General features: G+C 37.6%; 1 protein-coding gene across 12 annotated transcripts in view; it reads right to left on the bottom strand.

Annotated features, from left to right (window-relative positions):
• LOC136878885 (broad-complex core protein isoforms 1/2/3/4/5) overlaps positions 1 to 24,590 on the bottom strand; it is a 681,897-nt gene that overhangs the window by 331,196 nt on the left and 326,111 nt on the right. Inside the window, exon 7 of one of the 12 annotated variants that reach the window (XM_067152451.2) lies at positions 16,069 to 17,035. The exons of 9 other annotated variants lie outside the window; for them this stretch is intronic. In XM_067152451.2, the coding sequence (XP_067008552.1) occupies positions 16,758 to 17,035 (278 nt within the window). In that variant the 3' untranslated portion in view covers positions 16,069 to 16,757. Of the gene's footprint in view, positions 1 to 16,068; positions 17,055 to 17,605; positions 18,724 to 24,590 lie in introns of those variants that run through there. 2 more of the 12 variants (XM_067152458.2, XM_067152462.2) reach the window with 2 other exon arrangements.

Here is a 24,590-nt window from a genome sequence, read left to right as displayed (position 1 = left end):
AATGACAGTTGTAATTTAATATTTTTGGTAGCATTCCAAAATTCTATGGAGTTCTTAACTGAGGTGGTATTCTGAAAAGCATAGCATCTTTTTTTTTAGAAGAAATTGTGAATGAACTGAGATGTTTTGTAAGTACAACTATTTCTATAGTAGACTGTTGGTCTAATAGGAATACCATTTTTATGAATTTTCAGATACACTCGTTACCAGTATTCTGGGATTCATATCGATGCGTTTAGATATGTTGGTAGTCAATTTAAGATGAAAATTGTAATTTTTGAAGTTTTTTGGAAGGAACCATCTCAGAAAACTTATTTGATTTTTCTATATACTTGTTTTTATGGATTATCATTGTTGAATTGCCTGCATCTGCCTATGTCACTATTAAGATCATTGTCATTAATTTTATGTTTATGCTGACTGTTCTTGTAAGTGATAGGGGTGTATTTAACAACAACAACAACAAGAACAATAAGATCAACAAAATGATCAAAATTCAACAAAAGACTAACATTAATTTTTTAAAAACTTTGAAGAAGAGATAATTCAAATTTTTTAAATTATCATCATATGATGTACTGTATTATGCAAGAGCTCTGAATTAAAAAGCAAGGAAGACAACAGTGTTGTACAGTATATATGCTGTGTTTCAAACTTTTAAAATGATTTTAGTGTCTTCATTTGTTACATATTTGCCATGTATTTTTGAATATGAATCTTCTACAACCGAGCTCGATAGCTGCAGTCGCTTAAGTGCAGCCAATATCCAGTATTCAGGAGATAGTAGATTCGAACGCTACTGTCGGCAGCCCTGAAGATGGTTTTCCGTGGTTTCCCATTTTCACACCAGGCAAATGCTGGGGCTGTACCATAATTAAGGCCACGGCCGCTTCCTTCCCACTCCCAGCCCTTCCCTGTCCCATCGTTGCCATAAGACCTATCTGTGTCGGTGCGACGTAAAGAAAAAAAATGAAGAAGAAGAGGAAGAAGAAGAAGAAGTCTCACCTACAAGCTGAACATGTCCCCAGTGAGGGATGAAACATATACTTATAAATTACTTGAATAATATATTTCTTTTAAAGATAATAGTATTTAGGATTTAAAAGGGTGGACACTTCTCACTCGAGTATTTACGTCAACATGGATGTAAAAAATGTAGTTCATTACATGCAAGGAGTAAGCAATATGCCAGCACCAGATTTCACCCAGAGATGTACATATTCCACTTTTAACTTGCCCAGGCTTGCCGGGGGGAGCAACCATGCAAGCTAGTTGCACGTAAACAACAGTACAGGCAGTCCAAGTCAAGCTCAGCCCAACTTGGGCAGGCTACAGGTTAACTTGCTTGCTTTCAACTTCCTACTGCACTACTCAACATAGCAGTTTATTTTATTTTATTTTATTTTTGTGTATTCATTGTTTTGATATGAGAAATGTGGGAATGCGGATATGTTTAAATAAATGTATATCCTAATACAGACTTCTTATGTAACTAATTAAAAAAAATATATTTCACAGTCAAAAATATTTGCCTATATAAAAACCAGGCTCTCTGAACAAAATAATTCGATACTGAAGTAAACATAATTCAAACTGAGGTAAATGTGACCATGAATGTAATGTATTGAGGAATTATGAAAGAAGATTAGAAGCAAAGAGATAATACTGTAGGTACAAGTGATAAATATCTCAAATAAAGGTTGATTTTATGGTGAACTTCTTAAAATAGATTCAATAATTTTGGAATGCCCTCCCAACAAACACAAAATAAAATTGTAAAACTAAGCACATATTTTAGAACTGTAATGTTGCCGCTTGCTCCCTTAGTTTGTGAATCCTAATAGATATTGCATGGCAATAGTTAAGCACGGAGAAATTACCGTTTGTGAGTATTATGATGAAGTCTTCGTGTATCAAGCCGTGAATGTTTTTTACTGATTTAATTTTCCAATCAACTGAGGACCCTCTTGCTGGAATGTCCTGAGTATTTTCTGAAGTGGAAACAAATTTTTTTGATGTATTTAACAAACTAAGTCTTTATTTGTCAAAGTATACTTTATTATTTTCTAATGTAATTCATACAGCAATGTCTATGAATGTAGAGAGTAATTCCAGCCAATCTCACAAAACTGTATGTGGAGGACTGAAAATATTAAAATTTGTAATGTTAACACCAATTCTCTTAAGTTCTTGTGCAATACTACAGGCAAGCAACTGTCCAGGAACAGCTCACAGATAAAAATTAATCCCATCAGACAGCAAGCAAACAGAACCTTCTATGAAGGAATATTCCAGAGTACATCTTCTTCTTCTATCTCTGCTCATTTCCCACACTCCATCCACTGAGATGAAGAGTGATATCTGTGTCACACATCAGTGCACAATTTGTGTTCCTGTGGCAGTTAACAGCGTGGTGTGTTTTGTGTAAAGCAGGAGGTGTGTATTGAGACAAAAATACACAGTTCCCAAGCCAGACAATTTAACATGATGATGATGATGCTTGTTGTTTAAAGGGGGCCTAACATCCAAGGTCATCGGCCCAGGAATTAAACAGACATGGTAGAAATATCCAGATGTCCAGCAGAAACAGAACTTGGGATTCTACACCATTCAGTTAGAGAAAATGAAGTCATAGAACACAACACAAATGCTTATTTCATATCAGTGAAAAATGTCCTCCTTTTTACATAAGAAAACTAGAATATAATGATAATGCAATTCCCTCATCCACAAATGAAAGTGAATAACAACGTCTAGCTTCTATTCATCATGATTTATTTTATTACTTAACACATTTAGAATTATTGATCAGATTTGTGGTGTGGAATATTGTAGTCATGCCCTAGTGCGTGAACTATAGGCAATGGCTCAGTGGCCTAGAAAATGATCCTGAAAGTCAGGATACCAATTGCTATGGAAATGGAAGGAGAGTGGGCATGTTGGACATATTCTGACTCATGGCCCTCCTTTTGCTCAGGTGAAAAAGACTACACAACCCACCAGTTGTCCTTAACTCATTGGGGTCTGTGTGTAAGTAGGGTAGCATCCTGCTTCAGAGAATTTACCAAGCTCAGAACATTTAAAGCAAACCCTAGATCTATGGGAGTAATGGAGTCCCACTTCCATTCAAAAAGCAAGGGACTCTTTGGAAAGAAATGGAATTTGAGAGCAAGCTATAAATATTAATGGGGCTTACAGACGAAAGAAAAAGAACTGGCTGAGTCAGGCAAGAGGATGCATCTGAATGTGTTAAGAGATAATGATATTCAGGTAAGGGGAGACAGGAGCTTACATAATAATCAAAAGGTGTTAAAAGGGAAGGGCAGAGTGTGGGGTAGCGCTGTTCATCCAGAATACTATTCCACGCAACATAGTTCCTGTTAGGCATATAAATGAGCAAATGATGTGGGTGCATTTAGCAGTTAGAGGAATTAGGATGAAAACTGTCTCAGTCTATTCACCATGCAGGGGTGTAGATGAAGAAGTTGACAAGTTTTATGAAGCACTGAGAGACATTGTAATCAAGGTCAAAAGCACAGGTAAAATAGTGCTAATAGGTGATTTCAGTGTGAGAATTGGAAAGAAAACTGAAGGGGGTGACAAGGTGATGGGTAAATGTGCGGAAGATATGAAAACCAACAGGAAAGGAAAGCATCTACTGGACTTCTGAGCTAATATGGCATTAGCAGTTACAAAAACATCTTCAAGCGAAAGGCTACTCACTGCTTCACATGACAGGATAGTGGCACCAGATCCATGACAGTCTATTATAAACCACTCTGAATTTAGGATATGCAATAGGAATGAAAAGGTATTCTGGGGATGTTGTTTTGGTGATGCAGACCACTATATATGTAGTGAATTAAGTATTTCTAGGCCTACGACAGACAAAGGGAAATCTATCTGCAGATGAATTAGGGTAGAAAATCTCCAGGACAAGGAAATTAGACAGAAGTACATGGATATGATTAGTGAAAAGTTCTAAACAATGGACAGTAAACAAGCAGTAAGCAAGTAAGCAAGTTCAGAATAGAGAAAGAGAATGGGTAGCATACAGGGATGCTGTAGTAAAAACAGCAAGGGAATGCCTAGAAACAGCTGTGTGTAAAGATGTGGTAGAATGATGAAGTGAATGCAGACTGTATAAATGTAAAAGGAAGGCAAAAATGGCTCCAAACAAGGACTGATGCAGACAGGGAATTGTATGTCGATGAAAGAAACAGAAACAAAAATTGTTGAATCCAAGAAATCATGAAAAGATTTTAGTAATGGTAAAGCAACAAGGAAATGGTCATTTGTCCGTACATTAAATATCGGGATGCAGTATCTATGAGGATTCAAAAACTACGGGAGCAAGTGGAAAAATTACAGTTTTAAAAATATCTGCTTAGGTTTAAAATTTTTTTTGGTGTTTGTTGGGAGGGCATTCCAAAATTAGTGAACCTATTTCAAGAAGTTTACTATAAAATCAATAAGGTGGAAAAGTAGTAAGCAATATGACTTATGCAACTTAGTCTTAACGGTAAATTGTACTGAATGCCTGCAATCTAGAATCTTGGTACTTGAAAACAGGTGCAGTGAATATGATAAGAAAATTAGCCTATCCAAGACTAAAGTGATGTCATCAAGGAAGAAGAATACGAGAATTCAATGTTACGTTGGGAATACAAAACTGCAACAGGTTTCTTAGGATGTGCTGTATGTAGTATGTTAAGTGGGATTGAATCACAGCACAACAATGCTCATATAGTGAGCTTAAAGATGCAATCAACAGTATTCTGGAAGACGGAAGTCGGCTACACTTATTTTTAGAGGTTAATGTACAAAGACTGTGAGATGTTTTACATAGGACGGACTGGCCGAACATTCACTCAGTGTTACCAAGAACACTTTAAAGCCGTGGAATATTACAAATACTCTGCTTTTGCAGAACATATTCAAAGCAATAATTACAAAACTTAAGTGATGTTTTTGATGTCCATTATTAAATGCTTTCCAAGAATGAAAGTGTAACAAGAGGGTGACAGAATTTTATCTTAACCATCAACCTTAAGTTAAACAATCTTAATGTCTTTGAAAATTGTACTAAATGTAAATCCACAGCTTGTTTCCAGTCATAGTGGACATTGATACAAACACTTACTGACATTATGATTTGTAAACAATCACACGGTGGGCATCCTAGCAACCGTCAAGAAAAGTATCATCTATGTACCAGTTATACCATATTATAAGGATTAGTACAATTTTGAAGTGCTTCCGTGGCTCAGGCGGTAGCGCGCCGGCCTCTCGCGGCTGGGCTCCGAAGATCAAATTCCGATTACTCCATGCGAGATTTGTACTGGACAAAGCAGAAGTGGGACAGGTTTTCCTCAGGGTACTCCGGTTTCCCCTGTCAGCAACACTGGAATATCATTTCATTTCAACTGTCAGTCATTGCTCATTTTTGGCAGCCGGTATAATTCCTATCCTCGCCGCTAGATGGGGACTTCATTCATTCCATTCCTGACTCGGTCGAATAAAACTAAATATGATGATCATAGTGTTCTAAAAGCGGAATTAAATCTTGAAATTAGGTCGATGTCTGGTTAAACAGGGCTTGTTTTTTTGTGGTGGAATTACCCAATATGTTGGTTATGTAACAAGAGGGCTAGATAACGAACATATTGAGTAATTAAGTAATTGAGTAATTTTAGAACACTGTGATCATCATATAATTTTTATTTTGAGTATCAAAACTCAATGGGATTTTCATTATTTAGTAATTGGTCTTAAGACAATTTTTAACAACATGAACTGTTTTTTAAAACTGTGTTTACAGATGACAAATAGAATCATCTTGACTCTTTAATATCTTAAGAATATGCTGAACATGTCTCACAAGAAAGAGATGATGATGATGATGATGCTGCTTGTAGTTTAGAACATGTCTCACAAGAAAGAGATGATGATGATGATGCTGCTTGTAGTTTAAAGGGGCCTACCATCGAGGTCATCGGCCCCTAATGGTATGAAATGAAATGGCAACAAAAAGTTCAAAATCATCCACTGACCAAAATAAGATAATGTCATCAAGAATGAATGGATGGGCATGAACCCAAAAAACAGGCAAAAAAGATCATAAATAATAATAATAATAATAATGTTATTTGCTTTACGCCCCACTAACTACTTTTTAAGGTCTTCGGAGATGCCGAGGTGCCGGAATTTAGTCCCGCAGGAGTTCTTTTATGTGCCAGTAAATATACCGACACGGGGCTGTTGTATTTGAGCACCTTCAAATACCACCGGACTGAGCCAGGATCGAACCTGCCAAGTTGGGGTTAGAAGGCCAGCGCCTTAACCATCTGAGCCACTCAGCCCGGCTAAATAAATAATAGTATTACTGACAAGGGACCACTTATAAAGCATAATCCTGAATCGAGGATGCTTGATGTCTAAAGAGGTCCAAAATCCATGTCTGAGGCCCCACATGTTGCGAGTAAAGTAGAACCATGGTATTTGTCATGTTGGGGTACTAATCAAAAGTAGCAAAGACTCGCGGTGTTCCACACAAGATGGTACTACTCACAAGTATTGTACTTCGTACAGGTAACGCAGACCTATGGCGTTTCTCACACAATGGCGCCACTCATAGCCAACGCAAACCGATGAGGTTCCTCACCTACTGTCGGATTTTTATTATGGACACTCGAGTTTAGGCTTTAATTACAAACGAACCAATGCGAGTTATACCAATATTTTCCTTGTTTAATTCTACATTAGCGTATATAAGACACATTGTTTTCGATGTTCATTAAATATTTTTTATTTGTGGTTATAATAAATATTGCCCGGGTTTTTGGCTTCTTCTCTAGGAAGCGCTCACTTAGGAATATATACAAAGAAAACTACTTGTCTGATGGTAATGCAATTTTTATATGTTATAACCACATGTATTTGTAGTGTAATACTCAATTTACAATTTTTTTCAACCATCCCGAAAAAAGTTATTTTCATTTTTCTAAAGCAACTCTTTCTCAGCCCAGGTTAAACGTACAACAGCAAAGTTGCGCTTGTTTTGAAGCACTCAGTTATGGTTATCAGAAACTACAACAACTGCAACCGTACAGTTTGGTACCGAATTTATGAAGAGTAATATTGAAGGGAGGTTTTGTGTACGCCGGACCGTGCGATTAACAGCAGGCCGGGTGGTGAAAACGGGCGCAGTGTTGCCGCGTTCAGTAGTAATCACGCGCGCATCGAACACAGTACACTCGCCCCGGGCAGTTGTGAAACGGAATGCCCATGGCCTTGGTTTATCCGCAAGCTATTTTCAGTTGTCCTATGTTCTGCATGTTGGCCACGTCACTTCAAGATGCCTCCGAGACCACCGTTATCAGAGGGTGAACTTGCAATGATTTTGAGTGCTATTTGTTTCTTTCAATGTGAGGGGGAAAACGTAGGGGACAAAAGGTTCCCTGTGTACAAGAAGGTGGGAGATTGTCTCGGATTATCGCTGTCGTAAGTGAAGAGAGGAGGAGCTGCTTCAAAGGAGAATGATGGAAATACGCCATCCAGGTCAAGAAAGAAGCAGTGTGTGAGACCGGGGCGTCCGAAAATCCATCTCGATGATTTTACTTTGGGCACAATACGAAGAAATATGCACGATTTTTATATGAATAAGATATTTCCCACAATTAAAAACCTCCGCATGAAACTGTTAGAAAATATGCCGGATTTTCCTGATATGCCAATTTCTACGCTTTTGAAAGTAGTTCGAAGCTTGAGATTCCGATTCAAAAAACTAAACAGGAAACCAGTGCTAATGGAATCTGTGACAGTTGCTGCATCCCGACATACCTACCTTAGACAAATTAGAGACTTAAGAGCACAGGGCTACAAGATCTTCTTTACAGACGAGACGTGGTGCGGACAGAATCATACTATGAAATATGGGTGGCAAGAAAACGTGATTGAAGCTTTAGAATACAACTTTGACAACTATAATCTGTACAGAGGGTACATTCAGCAAATTTATGGATGGCGTGGAGGGTTCAAAACACCGTATGGAGCTGGGAGACGCATCATAATTTTACACATCGGAAGTGAAGAAGGATTTCTTGACGGTGCAGAACTTTGTTTTATTGGCAAGGAAGGCAGTGGTGATTACCACAATGAGATGAACTCGACTCATTTTGAATGGTTCATGAAAGCCTTGAGTTTCTCCATATCATACGATGGTCGATCCTTCATCTAAAAACCGAACATGTCATGGCTGAAACTGAAATTATATCCTGGATAACATCAAAGAATATTTCACTACCACCTGGAGTTGACGATTATAACAAATTAACGAAATCAGAGCTGATTGTCCTTGCCAGGCCTTATTTCCAAACACCGGTAAAGAAGCTGGAACAACTGACTAAACGACTTTGACCAGATGTACAGCTTGTTTAGTTACCAGTGGCCCATTGCGAGCTTAATCCAATCGAGCTCATTTGGGCTTACGTAAAAGGGAAAATAGCAAAAACAAATATGGCTAACACATTAGAAAATGGAGGTATGGAAGCAATTAACGCTTTATGCCGAGAAGCCTTACGTACCGTCACCCCTGAACTCTGGAAACAATGCATTAAACACGCTAAGAAAATTGAAGACCACTACTGGGAAAAAGATGGATTGTTTGAAAACGTCCCTTATTTCGAGCCAGTCATAATCAACATGAATGACAGCAGCACCGATTCATCGGAACACAGTGATTTTTTTAGACGAAGAAAATTAATAGAATTAAATATTGTAAAAATATATAAATAATAATGCAAATAACTCTTGTAAAAATTGTACAGTGTGATATTTCTAAATTAGGAAGTCAACCATTTTTAAACCTGCCTTTGAAGGTCCAAACCCCTTATGAGAAAAGGTGATGGGAAGTGGAATTTATAAGAGGAAATAAAATTAAAGGTTGAAAGTAAACGAAAAGCTGTGTTCGTTGCGCGCGTGATTAATACTGAACGCGGCAACACTGCGCCCGATTTCACCACCCGGCCTGCTGTTAATCGCACGGTTCGGCGTACACAAAACCTCCTTTCAATATTACTCTTCATAAATTCGGTACCAAACTGTACAGTTACAGTTGTTGTAGTTTCTGATAACCATAACTGAGTACTTCAAAACAAGCCCATGTTTGCTGTTGTACGTTTATCCTGGGCTGAGAAAGAGTTGCTTTAGAAAAATGAAAAGAACTTTTTTCGGGGTGGTTGAAAAAAATTGCAACTGGAGTATTACACTACAAATACACGTGGTTATAACATATAAAAATTGCATTACCATCAGACAAGTAGTTTTCCTTGTATATATTCCTAAGTGAGCGCTTCCTAGAGAAGAAGCCAAAAACCCGGGCAATATTTATTATAACCACAAATAAAAAATATTTAACGAACGTCGAAAACAATGTGTCTTATATACGCTAATGTAGAATTAAACAAGGAAAATATTGGTATAACTCGCATTGCAATAGGCCTATTGGTTCGTTTGTAATTAAAGCCTAAACTCGAGTGTCCATAATAAAAAATCCGACAGTAGGTATACTAGTCACGGGTGCCAGTATTCCTGTGGTGTTCTTCACATAGTGGGTACTAATCACAGGCAACGCAGACCCACAGTGTCGCTCATATAGTGGTATAGATGGGAGCTCAAGAGAAGAATTTCGCTAGGAATGTGGCCGGGAATGCGTTAGCCCTCGCTTCTCCCCTCGTCCCTGTCTTATCGTCGCCAAGCTGGTGTATGTACTTGCGTTTCTGAAAACGTTCGCCCTCGCAGTCGCAGTGTCCCCAGATGGTCTCTTCCTGCAAGACACTTGATGTATTTTTGTATACCGCAGGTTGGCAAAATTATTCATCTATTAATAGACTACATCTGATCAGCGAAATATTAAGACAAGGCAGTTTCTAACTAATAGTAATCTAGGTTATTTTCCAGTGACACTGGGAATTTATGCCATCTTCAGAATTAGATTTTATCACGGGCAGAGTCCATCCTCAAGGTGCAGATCGAAAGAGCTTTTGTTATTTTTTATTTTAATATATATATATAGTATTAATTATTATAATATTTTTACAAAATGATCGCCAACGTCCGATGACGGTTACATTACTAGAAGAAGACGATATTTATTTCCTGTATTTCAAATGCAGTAAGTTTCATGAAGTGAACTAAAGGCAGGTCAATTTCGCTCGTCAGTGTGCCGAGTTACGAATGCATTCTCTCTCAAACACATGTACCGGGCGAGTTGGCCGTGCGTGTAGAGGCGCGCGGCTGTGAGCTTGCATCCGGGAGATAGTAGGTTCGAATCCCACTATCGGCAGTCCTGGAAATGGTTTTCCGTGGTTTCCCATTTTCACACCAGGCAAATGCTGGGGCTGTACCTTAATTAAGGCCACGGCCGCTTCCTTCCAACTCCTAGGTCTTTCCTATCCCATCGTCGCCATAAGACCTATCTGTGTCGGTGCGACGTAAAAGCCCCTAGCAAGAAAAATTAGCAAACACATGTCCCGGCGTGTTCGTTACGTGAAGAAAATAATAATAATAATAATAATAATGAACCAGATTGAATATGTGCGCGTATAACAATTTTATGATTACGATCCAATCATTCAACTCATCCAGACATCAGTCAGTCATTCACTCATTCAGCCATTCAGTTAATATATAATGTCTATTGTAAGCTAAGGAGAAATATGTTCGGACTCCTAAAACAAATTACACTAATTAATAATAGGAGTACCGGTAAGATACGTGTTGTCCTAGACAATATAACACTGTTAATGTCTAGGACCAAAAGAAATAAAATTAAAAAAGTACAATTTAGAGATTGGGTGTAGGCTAAATAGTGATTAGGAGTAATTATGATGTTTAATGTAGTAATATATATAAGAAGATCATTCATATAAAAAAAATAGCAATAAATGATTACTCTGTCCCCAGTTCCAGGAGATCCGGAACTAGGGGATGGAATTATTCTATTCTACTATTCTGTATAACAATGTTCTCGCTTGTGCGTCACGAATTCTGTGCCGCAAAGGTTACTTTACGTGTCGATAAAGCTGTCGACACGACGCTGACGTAGTTCAGCACCTTCAGATACCATTGCACTTAGCCGAGGTCGAACCCACAGACATATTGTACGCTCAAAAAGCCAGCGCTGTACCATCTGAAATGGGTGAGAGAGGAGGGAATTTATTCGTTATTCGACGAGTTAGTTTACTGACGAACTCAATTTTATAGAATTTTATTTAATCACAAAATATATAAAAATACTGTAGGCCTAATTATCTTCATCAGTCCTTGTGTCTCTGTCACTTTTCTTGATAGGCAAAAATATGAAATAAAATAACATTTAAAACAATAGTCTGTAGGCCTAAATTAGCTTAATCTATCCTTGTGTCCCTATGCCACTTTTCTTGATAGACAAAACTATGAAATAAAATAACATTAAAACAATAGACTGTAGGCCTAAATTATCTTAATCAATCCTTGTGTCCCTATGTCACTTTTCTTGATAGGCAAAACTATGAAATAAAATGACATTTAAAACAATAGACTCTAGGCCTAAATTATCTTAATCAATCCTTGTGTCTCTGTCACTTTTCTTGGTGACACACAAAACTATGAAATAAAATAACATTTAAAACAATAGACTGTAGGCCTAAATTATCTTATTCAATCCTTGTGTCCCTATGTCACTTTTCTTGATAGGCAAAACTATGAAATAAAATAACATTTAAAACAGTAGACTGTAGGCCTAAATGATCTTAATCAATCCTTGTGTCTCTGTCACTTTCCTTGGTGACACACAAAACTATGAAATAAAATAACATTTGAAACAATAGACTGTAGGCCTAAATTATCTTCATCAATCCTTGTGTCCCTATGTCACTTTTCTTGATAGGCAAAACTATGAAATAAAATAACACCTGAAACAATAGACTGTAGGCCTAAATTAGTTTCATCAATCCTTGTGTCCCTATGTCACTTTCCTTGATAGGCAAAACTATGAAATAAAATAACATTCAAAACAATAGACTGTAGGCCTAAATTAGCTTCAATCCTTGTGTCCCTATGCCACTTTTCTTGATAGACAAAACTATGAAATAAAATAACATTAAAACAATAGTCTGTAGGCCTAAATTATCTTCATCAATCCCTGTGTCCCTATGTCACTTTTCTTGATAAGCAAAACTATGAAATAAAATAACATTTGAAACAATAGTCTGTAGGCCTAAATTAGCTTAATCAATCCTTGTGTCCCTATGCCACTTTTCTTGATAGACAAAACTATGAAATAAAATAACAGTAAAACAATAGACTGTAGGCCTAAATTATCTTAATCAATCCTTGTGTCCCTATGTCACTTTTCTTGATAGTCAAAACTACGAAATACAATAACATTTAAAACAATAGACTGTAGGCCTAAATTAGCTTAATCAATCCTTGTGTCCCTATGCCACTTTTCTTGATAGACAAAACTATGAAATAAAATAACATTAAAACAATAGACTGTAGGCCTAAATTAGCTTCATCAATCCCTGTGTCTCTATGTCACTTTTCTTGATAAGCAAAACTATGAAATAAAATAACATTTAAAACAATAGACTGTACGCCTAAATTAGCTTCAATCCTTGTGTCCCTATGCCACTTTTCTTGATAGACAAAACTATGAAATAAAATAACACCTGAAACAATAGACTGTAGGCCTAAATTAGTTTCATCAATCCTTGTGTCCCTATGTCACTTTTCTTGATAGGCAAAACTATGAAATAAAATAACATTTAAAACAATAGACTCTAGGCCTAAATTATCTTAATCAATCCTTGTGTCTCTGTCATTTTTCTTGGTGACACACAAAACTATGAAATAAAATAACATTTGAAACAATAGACTGTAGGCCTAAATTATCTTCATCAATCCTTGTGTCCCTATGTCACTTTTCTTGATAGGCAAAACTATGAAATAAAATAACACCTGAAACAATAGACTGTAGGCCTAAATTAGTTTCATCAATCCTTGTGTCCCTATGTCACTTTCCTTGATAGGCAAAACTATGAAATAAAATAACATTTAAAACAGTAGACTGTAGGCCTAAATTAGCTTCAATCCTTGTGTCCCTATGTCACTTTTCTTGATAGGCAAGACTATGAAATAAAATAACATTTAAAACAATAGTCTGTAGGCCTAAATTATCTTCATCAATCCTTGTGTCCCTATGTCATTTTTCTTGGTGACACACAAAACTGAATGAAAATGAAATAACATTTAAAACAATAGACTGTAGGCCTAAATTAGCTTCATCAATCCTTGTGTCCCTATGTCACTTTTCTTGGTGACACACAAAACTATGAAATAAAATAACATTTTAAACAATAGACTGTAGGCCTAAATTAGCTTCAATCCTTGTGTCCCTATGTCACTTTTCTTGATAGTCAAAACTATGAAATAAAATAACATTTAAAACAATAGACTGTAGGCCGAAATTAGCTTCATCAATCCTTGTGTCCCTATGTCACTTTACTTGGTGACACACAAAACTATGAAATAAAATAACATTTAAAACAATATACTGTGGGCCTAAATTAGCTTCATCAATCCTTGTGTCCCTATGCCACTTTTCTTGATAGACAAAACTATGAAATAAAATAACATTAAAACAATAGTCTGTAGGCCTAAATTAGCTTCATCAATCCTTGTGTCCCTATGTCACTTTTCTTGATAGTCAAAACTATGAAATAAAATAATATTTAAAACAATAGACTGTAGGCCTAAATTAGCTTCATCAATCCTTGTGTCCCTATGTCACTTTACTTGGTGACACACAAAACTATGAAATAAAATAACATTTAAAACAATAGACTGTGGGCCTAAATTAGCTTCATCAATCCTTGTGTCCCTATGCCACTTTTCTTGATTGACAAAACTATGAAATAAAATAACATTAAAACAATAGTCTGTGGGCCTAAATTAGCTTCATCAATCCTTGTGTCTCTATGTCACTTTTCTTGGTGACACACAAAACAGTTTCCCTTCTCGTGCCTATTCATCACATTATTGGATAACATGTCTGATAACCTCCCTAGCTTCGCTGTGGATAGTCTTTTCATTCTTCCGGCAGGGTACCATAATAGTAATACAAAGTAGCACTATAATAACATAAATGTTTTATAACACAGTTATGTAAGTCTCAATATATAAATCGCTGTTCAACACTAACAACACACAGACAAGATCAACACTACCGAACTCTTCGACTGGCCACTTGTATCATCAAAGGGAGACTGGCTGCTGGCTGGCTGGCTGGCTGACGATACTTTTAGGAAGAGCCATAGCCGAGACGACAGAGAGAGAAAGCTGCTCCCCCGTGTCCCACCTCACGTCCCGCTAGTCTTCTCTTCAGCTCGCATCTATACAACTCACAGGCAACATCCAGTTGCTCACATGGGTACGACGCACAGATACTGGAAACCCACAGACCAGTCTCTTTGCTGCTACTAATCACAAACCTATTTTGTACCTAATATAGTGGTACTACTCACAAGTACAGGCAACCCATGGTGTTCCCCGCGCGATGGCAAGAATCAAAAGTAGTTTCATGGTTCTAATGCAATCATCCCTTGGTCGCTCCTTTTAGTCGCCTTTCACGACAGGCAGGGGATACCGTGGGTGTATTATTCGTCTGCGTCCCCCACCCACAGGGGGTGAGAAAGTGATGAAACATGCCCCTTTTTAAATATAAAGTAAAAAAGGAATAACACTGTACTGTATTGTAAAAGTGGAGTCACTCATCATTAAGAACTTCTATCTTGTTGAGGCTGACAATGTGGATTAATTACGAAATTTATTTCTTGTGATCACCTCAAGATTGTAAACATTACGTTATCCATGGCAGTTTCAATTAAAATGTTATCAGGATCCTTTTTCTGTGCTAATTCTCATGAATGTTTTACTCTGATATATTTTATCCTCACTAACAACAATTCTTACCTTTTGGTGTTTGGTGTTCTGAAGTTCACTTTTATAGGTGCAGAATGTGTTGAATAGTTTCAATTTCATTGTGGAACGGCCTACAGTGGCTACTGTTCTGGGATTACCCTGAATGATCCTTTTACGTATTGACTCATTGGAAATCACATTCAAACATCAATTACATGTGATAATATATATAAAGGTTTTCAATAAGACACAAAATGTCATAAACTGACAGAACTTCCCAGGTAAACAAATCAAAGACTCAGAAATAAAGGACAGACTCGAATAGCAAGCTGTGCGGGTGCCCAAAGATAAAAGCTCAGAGAAAAGTCATTCAGAAAACGATTATCTTAGTATAAGCTAGGTCAACCTATATACGAAATTTCATCTGAAGTATTCATGATTCAATATCCTCAGCACCAGGCTAATAACACCAGGTTTCCCACCAGGCATACTGCAGAATACAATGGGCAGCGTATCTACGATCTGAATAACTTAGTTGGACATGGCTCATGCTAAAAGAATAAGTAAGGATACCAACAGCCCAAGGAGCCTCCGTGGCTCAGGCGGCAGAGCGTCGGCCTCTCACCGCTGGATACCGTGGTTCAAATCCCGGTCACTCCATGTGAGATTTGTGCTGGACAAAGCGGAGGCGAGACGTGTTTTTCTCCGGATACTCCGGTTTTCCCTGTCATCTTTCATTCCAGCAACACTCTCCATTCTCATTTCATAGCATCTACGAGTCATTAATAATCACTTTGGGAGTGGCGACCCCACCGTACTAATAGCCTATATATGATTCACTCATTACATCCTTGACCCGGTCAGTGAATGGAAAACAGGTTGTAGGTTTTCATTTTCACTAGCAGCCCAAAACAATGTACATAATTACAGTACCTTTATTTGCTGGTTAAAGAAATCAATCAGAGGAGGGAATCTGAACATATTTTATGGAATATTACTGACGAATGTAGAACTATGATCTCGTATTCAACACGGAGAATAATATCTAGTATGCTCACAACTTTATTTGTAGAAAATTACTATAAAAATTGGTACATTCCTTGGTACACATCTGGTGTCATGATTTAATCTAGGGACTCTCAAAAGCATTAGTAAATATCTATAAATGCAATTTATAAATACAGATCTTTAAATAGATAGGAAGCTGCTTATCTGCATTCCTCAACATTGTATGAAGGAATGCAGCCAACGCACAATATAAATACCAATGTTTTTAAAAGACAGAAATAGATGTTCACCAGATAAGGCTCTGAATGAAGACTTGCATATGTTGTTCATTTTTCACAGTAAAAAAAAATTTCAAAACATTTAGGAACCAGAACATTAATTTTTTTTTCTAACATCACATTACTCAAGGCAGGTTTTCATAACCTGTTCTCATAACTACCATGCTCAATTAATTATGTCCAGTACATGTACTTTTTCTAATCAGTATGTTCTTCATTCGTTTGTGGATAAGTCCGGCAATTTTTCTGAAAATCATATCTTCAGATAGGGAGAATTTGTTGTAAATATATAGACAGTCATGAACTACTACAAGCTCTCAAATTACGCTGACTCTTATTGGACTCGCTACTGATTCACTATTTTGAAAATAAAACATGAAACACAATAGGTACCAACATGAATGTATTCATCTAAAATATGTGCCTTCTATGGTGCTAACTCCTTTCAATTTTATTTTGCATTTTTATGACAAGGGATATATGGATTATTACTAGTAGTGACTATCATTATTCTCCATATGTATGAATTGGTTGATCCCACGCTACGTAGGCATGAATTGGTGCTCTTGCTGCAATGCGATCATGCAGGCGTTCATGGTTGTGTGGCTGAGTTGTCAGAGCAACCTTGTCATACAAGGTCTTGCTGAAACCACGACACTGAAGCTTGCGGTATTCAGTGCACCGCCAGTACTTGTTGGGGCCACTCCGTTTGTGGAAGTTGTACAGGTAACCATCAAGCACGAGCTGCAAGTTGCCACAGCGAGATGTCACGTACTGCAGCTGGCCTGCAAACACAGGGCCGCGCTTCAGTATCGCGCCACCCAAATGTTACTTGTAGGACACACCAAGAGGACAGCTTTCAGACAATGTACTGGGTCTCAATAAGACCAAGCAATTAAAATTAAAAATGACGTAAGTGTGAAATTCATTCTTAAAAATTTAATGATGTATTCATTGAATGGTATGACATGAATTGTCTTCCAGTCAGTTAACTACAATGGCTACATATTATAAGCTATATTTTCCAGTAAATGAACATTATCATGTAATGAAACATAAAGTCACTTGACTCCTCTGTTATTTTGCTAAAACGTAATATAACTACAAAAAATTTGTACATAAAAATAACAGGCTTATTTGGTATATAATACAAAGATATTCTGCAATTGTGAATGGTGTATCCTAAGTAAAGATATTCTGTAATTGTGAATGGTATATCGTAAATATATTCTTGAGCTTCGAATTTCATTCATTTTAACAACAGTTAACGACAAATGTTTTCTTAGGAAGGGCAATCAGCAAGTAATACTACACTCATTTGGGGGGGGGGGGGGAAGAAAGGAAAAGTGCACCATAAAGGAGCCATTGCATAGGCATGTAAATGGATATAGGCACAGGACATGTTAAATAAAGAAAACATCAAATATTGCACCACATCAAGGATTTATTGCAGGGTTAAAAAAAAAAAAAAAACACCTTTCAGGATGCACTTATTGCAGTGTTGGACCACTCAAGGTGATATGGTTGGATATGGAGGTATACAGAAATCTGATGTTCTCCTGATGAAGATCCAGCCATAGCAGGTGCTACTGACGCTCCAAATCTGCTGTCCAATCTGGTCCTAAATGTTCTCAATGGGCGAGGGGTCTGGAGACACTGCTGGCCAAGGAAGTGTGCTGATATCACTAAGGCTGGCCAGAGATAACCATGCTATGAGAGGCCAGGCATTATTCTGCTGGAGAATGGAGTTGGTTAGCTGCACCAGAAAGGGAAGCACACAGAATTTCCTGGATGTACTGCCGTGCCATCAGGGCCTTCAGCCACCACTAGCGGGGAGTGGGAATCATATCAAAATGCCACCCCATAGCATGACACCTGTCGTTGGGGCGGTGGGCTGCTCAACAATGAAAAGGGGATCAGTGGGCTGACTTGAATTTGATGGTTGTCTCTGTCCAACACAACCGTTATTTGTAATCAATCTACAAGATACGCATTCCTGGCTAAATTCAAGTGTGCTCAGTGATGCTCAGGTCATAATGGTAGATGTACGGGGCACCGCAGCTCTACTAGCCATCCGGATATGGTACTGGTGGATACTAATATATCACCAGCTGCCGTAAATGATCTCTTGATGGTGAGCAGCAATGTTCATGAAGTGTTTATAGTCTGTCACATGATGAAATAATCCTCCCTACTTGTGGTTTGGAGGGATCAACCCGAGCCTCCTTGACAAGTTATGTAGTCTCATGTTCCCAATGTGTCCAACACCGATGCACAGTATAGTCAGAATAGTTCAAGTGGCGAACAATGCACTGAAAAATCCAACCTGTCTCTCTCTCGGTCCAACAATGTGGCCTCCCTCAAACCCCTTTAGCTGGTCAAAGGCTTGTCAAATGTGCCGTCTCAGCTCAACTTTAGCTCCGTGACTCGCACTGCTAACACTGCTACTAAGGTCTTATTCAGGGTCTTGCACCTATGAATAAGGAAGAAACATTTATATAGCTTAGTGGCACTTCCAAGCATGCAATCTGCATTAAACACAAATGTGATACGTCATCCTACATGCTCTGCGACATTCTTTATTGGACTTTGCGTGATTTGTTCATGGTGAACTATTTTTTTCCTTTTTCAAATAAGTGTATTTCCCAAATTACTGTATGTGATGTAAGCAAACCTGCATTAAGGATACAACCACATCACAGTACTGAAGATTCCTTAGGATACCATTTGGATATTAAGTTAAAAAATGTTCAATAAAATAAAGATTTGCACTGGAATGAAACCCTTTTCTTCTGTGAAGTTCTTTTTAAATGTATCGTGCTTATTTAAATCTAAGAATTTCATTTTTGTCCGTATTGAACTGAGAATGGAAGATAGGAAACTTAAAAGGGTCCACCTTTTCAATACAAATAAATGTTATAGTTTATTTACAACATATATTTACGCTTGGAACTAGTTTCGACGCTGTTTGGCGTCATCTTCAGCCAAAATGTGGGAAATAGACTAGCATGTAGACATTTATATTACAAGGTGTTACATTAGTGTGATTAAATGAGAGAACATGAAGACGAGAAGTACAATGTTAGTTTTCAAAGTGGTCCTGAAGGGTGAGTCGAACTTGTATAAACATGAGATAACATAATCACTCGAACAATAAAACATATGAACATATAAACTGTAACAAAACCATGCGGAAGTACAAGATGATTGGCATTGGAGATTCAAATTAGTTCAGACACTCTTCCATTGAATGTTGCCTGCTGCGAGTGTAGTACAAAACATAGGTTATATTTCAATAAACACAATCTTCTCAAAAATGCACGTAACATTATAAAATATTTGGGTTGAGGTGAAATTTGGCAGTTAGGGATTGAAATCACTTATTCAATAAGTGTCAATTCAAAAAAATAGCTGTAAAGGGTGAGACAAGAATTGCACAAGCGTGAGTTTGGACTCGATAAATGCAAAAAACACATGAAACACACTCGAAAATGTAGGTTCGTGATGGATTTGGCACAAAGGGTCTGCATTTAATCATTCATTGACTGGCACCGTGCGAGTGTAGTTCAAATGTGAGTTAGGATTTAAACAGCCTCATAGAATTGCACGTGAACTCTGAACTTATGTTGCGAGATGAACTTGGCAGTGAAGGTTCGAATTGCAGATGTTCAGTAATGTCAATTCAAAACAGTCCATGAAGGTGAATGCAAAAGCTATAATTCATACGAGTTAGGACTCAAATAATATTTTCAAATATAAATAACATATTCAACTTTCCGTGGTACACGGTGAAATTGGCAGTTAAATAATTAAAGTTTGTAGGATTTCTTCGTCAGGTGCCATATAAGTCAAGCGCAGCGTAAGTACGAGACAGGGCTCAACATATCCAAACTGGTACAAATGTATATTTGAATCCAAGTGTGAGGTGAACATGGTAGGTTGACTGTGCCAGTATTTGTGGTGTATTGTTGCAGCGTTACGTGTAGGGTGGGGGCAGGTTTCTATGATGTTTATTGCGTGACCTAAGGCGGTAAAGCTATGGCGTGAAATGGCTGTTTAAATCCTAACTCACATTTGAACTACACTCGCACCGGTGCCATTCAATGAATGATTAAACGCAGATCCTTTGTGCCAAATCCATCACAAACCTACATTTTCGAGTGTGTTTCATGTGTTTTTTGCATTTATCGAGTCCAAACTCACGCTTGTGCAATTCTTGTCTCACCCTTTACAGCTGTTTTTTGAATTGACGCCTATTGAATAAGTGATTTCAATCCCTAACTGCCAAATTTCACCTCAACCCAAATATTTTATAATGTTACGTGCATTTTTGAGAAGATGTGTTTATTGAAATATCACCTATGTTTTGTACTACACTCGCGGCAGGCAACATTCAATGGAAGAGTGTCTGAACTAATTTGAATCTCCAATGCCAATCATCTTGTACTTCCGCATGGTTTTGTTACAGTTTATATGTTCATATGTTTTATTGTTCGAGTGATTATGTTATCTCATGTTTATACAAGTTCGACTCACCCTTCAGGACCACTTTGAAAACTAACATTGTACTTCGCGTCTTCATGTTCTCTCATTTAATCACACTAATGTAACACCTTGTAATATAAATGTCTACATGCTAGCCTATTTCCCACATTTTGGCTGAAGATGACGCCAAACAGCGTCGAAACTAGTTCCAAGCGTAAATATATGTTGTAAATAAACTATAACATTTGTATTGAAAAGGTGGACCCTTTTAAGTTTCCTATCTTCCTGTATCATGCTTATTTAAAAATAATTAATAGTGGAATACTTGGTGTAAAACATGCCATGAGAAACTTCTGATATCTTAACAGTTCCGTGTTAGGCTTTGGATAATGTACGAAGGTGGTTTGCAAAGTCCGTGCGAAGTCCGAGAGATGGCACCACCGGCGCGTATTGAGGTCATGTTTAGTTAGTAGCATCTCTTGAATGAACGCATTCCAAGTTTTGGCCATATTGGTCTATTTCTTTGTGTTTGGCATTCGTGTGAATCAAGGAAGTCGAGTGATTTTCAAGAAATGGACGAAAAATAATTTTTTGTGGTGATTCAACATTACTTTATAAAAGGAAAAATGCCTCAGGAGACTAGAGAGAAGCCTGATAAACATTATGGTGACTCTGCACCTTCAAATAGAAGAGTTTATAAGTGGTTGCAAAATTTTTGGACTGGCCATATGGGCACAAGTGATGCTGAACGTTCTGGACGGCCTGTAGAGGTTACGAATCCAGAAATCATTGACCCAATCCATGATATGGTGATGGATGACAGAAGAATTAAGGTGCGTGAGATTGCTAGTGCTGTGGGCATCTTGACTGAACGGGTACATAATATTTTGCATAAACATTTGGACATGAGAAAGCTACCCGCAAGATGGGTGCCGCGATTGTTCACGCTTGACCAAAAATGGAATCGTGCGAAGTGTTGCAAGGATGGTTTGCAGTTGCTCCAGAAGAATCCGGAGGACTTTAAGCGTCGTTTCGTCACTGTGGATGAAACATTGATACATTACTACACTCCTGAGACCAAACAACAATCTAAACAATGGGTTACCAAAGGGGAATCTACACCAAAAAAGGCGAAGACTGTTCCTTCGGCCGGAAAGGTTATTACATGTAACTAATCTCATGTTTAGGCCCGTATTGAACTTTGCTATAATATGCTTACAATATTGTGATTTTTTATTCCACCTTTTCAATACAATTTAATACAATACATTACAATTAATTGTATTGAAAAGGTGCAATAAAAAATCACGATACTGTAAGCATATTATGGAAAGGTTATGGCGACTGTCTTTTGGGATTCGCAAGGGATAATCCTCATCGACTATCTCGAAAAGGGTAAAACTATTACAGCTGCATATTATTCATCATTATTGGACCATTTGAAAACCGAGATGCAAGAAAAACACCTGCGATAGGCCCACAAGAAAGTCCTTTTCCATCACGACAACGCACCAGCACACACCTCAGCAGTTGTGGTCACAAAATTAATGGAAATAAGATTCCAACTCGTTTCACATCCCCCCTATTCTCCAGACTTGGCTCCCTCGGACTACTGTTTGTTCCTCAATTTGAAGAAATGGCTGGCGGGACAAAGATTTTATTCAAACAACAGGTGATTGCAAACACTAATGGATATTTTGCAGACTTGGACAAATCCTGCAATTCCGAAGGGATCAACAAACTAGAACATCGTTGGACGAAGTGTATAAGTCTAAAAGGAGACTATGTCAAAAAATAAAAAATAAAGGTTTACCCCAAACACATAAGTAGTTTTTATTTTAGCACAGACTTTTCGAACGCCCCCCGTACACCATATCTGGTACTTTACCCAAATATTTTGGTCATTTTTTACGTTCTTTTACTTTTATTTAGTGTTCTGTGTCGGAGTTGGTAGATCACGAGTGGCTCTCAGATATGGGAGTTAGCCATGAATAAGGGGAAATTCGATTAAGCAGCCTTGTACTAAGGTAGCACTGTTAGCAAACTGTGGAGGACGCAGTGGAATTAGGGCTGCGTTAATAGCCACACAGAATTAACGAAAACAGTGGGACAGGGCAAGTCTTCACCACCAACAAGTAAGTGAAATTAGTCAAACTGTTACCTTGCAGACAGGGGAGAGCCTCGAAAGATAGGGTAACAGAAAATCCAGCAGGTTGGGGGCTACAAGGGAGGGAATGCCAACCAGAAGATTTTGGGACTTGGGGTGATAACTGAAGTATTCAAGATACCGTTATTAAAAGGAGGAACAGAGATGAAACTGGCTGATTAAATTGCTCATGGCCAGGTAAGAGGAAAGGACTAACATATGCAACATGGAATGTGCAAGGATTAGGTGGCAAGGAGTGTGAACTACAGTCCAAAATGTTTAGAGCAAGGCTGAATGTACTAGCAGTCTCGAAAGCAAAGAAAATAGGAAAAGGATCGGACCCATAGAATATACACGTATCAAGAGCTGCAAATTTATTAATGAAAGAATGGCAACAGAAACCCTTAATTTGACCAGCAATTCCTGTGATGATACCACATTGCAAAATAAAATTATCGTTGGTGACTTCAATGGCAGATTCGGAAACAACACTGAAGGAATGAAAAGCATGCAGAAAAATACGGACAGCAGACACACCGAGAGAACAGACGACTTCTGATACCAATATAAATGGTCCGCTATTGGACATTAGAAATTTTCCAGCTAACTCATTCCTGGTTGCCAGCGTTTCACCCCAGTGTGCTAAGTTGGGCTCATCAGTTGGTAAATAGCACACTCACCAAGACACATGGCTAATGCATACCGTGGAGGCCACTGCGTAGCTAATTGGAGCCACCAGCAGTGCCAATGCAGTTTGAGAGACTTTGTCTCATTACCAAAAAGTGATGCACGCCTGGCCATCAGATGATATATATGTTGATTCCCAATATATTGGTATTATAAATTTACTCAATCGGGACAAATATTTCAGGTTCCCTATGGGAATCAACATGTATATCATCAGATGACTTCTGGACTTGTGCATGCGGGAAAAAAAATTGTATTTACAAGTACTAAATTTCTACACAAAAAAGTAAACTAATACACAAGGTATACAAGAAATCTGGTATTGACTACATTTTGGTGCAGAGAAACCAGAGGCAATTTATATTAGATGCTAGAATGTATCATGTTTCAAAATAGGTAGTGACACTATTTGGCAGTCATGTAGTTGCAAACAGTTGGCAGAATTCAGGACGCTGTTAACAAAAGGAAGTCCAAAGAAATGATAAAGTATTTTGAAGTATTTTGTGGTCAACCAGGTCAAATGCTTTTTTAAGATCTATGAGTAACACTGCTACTAATTTATTTCCATCTAAGGTCTTTTGAACATCTATTACTGTATCAAATATGACATCAGTTTCTCTATTTGAGAGAAATCCTTATTATCAGATAAGTAATTAGTTTTATGTAGAAAATTTACCAATCTAATTTTTACTACCATTTCTATGAGTTTTCGAATCGCAGATAATATACTAATTGCCTGTAATTGGATGGATCTGTATTATCTCCAGATTTAAAGATAGGTACAAATCTGGCACATTTGAGTAATTGGGGTATGTCTCCACTGAGAATTGAACAGTTAATAATTTCCACAATATATGGCACTAAACTTTCAACACAAGTTTTTAACATGACATTGGTTATTTTATCTTCTGTTAAATTATTTTTATTTTTTAGAGAAGTGATAATTTTGAGAACTTCACATTCATCAGTTGGAGACATGAAAATACTATTAGTATGACTTTCAGCTGTTGTGCTGCCATGAA

The sequence above is a fragment of the Anabrus simplex genome, chromosome 8 (assembly GCF_040414725.1).
Source record: "Anabrus simplex isolate iqAnaSimp1 chromosome 8, ASM4041472v1, whole genome shotgun sequence".
In the NCBI taxonomy this organism is placed as follows: domain Eukaryota; kingdom Metazoa; phylum Arthropoda; class Insecta; order Orthoptera; family Tettigoniidae; genus Anabrus; species Anabrus simplex.
This window is presented reverse-complemented; position numbering and strand designations above follow the sequence as displayed.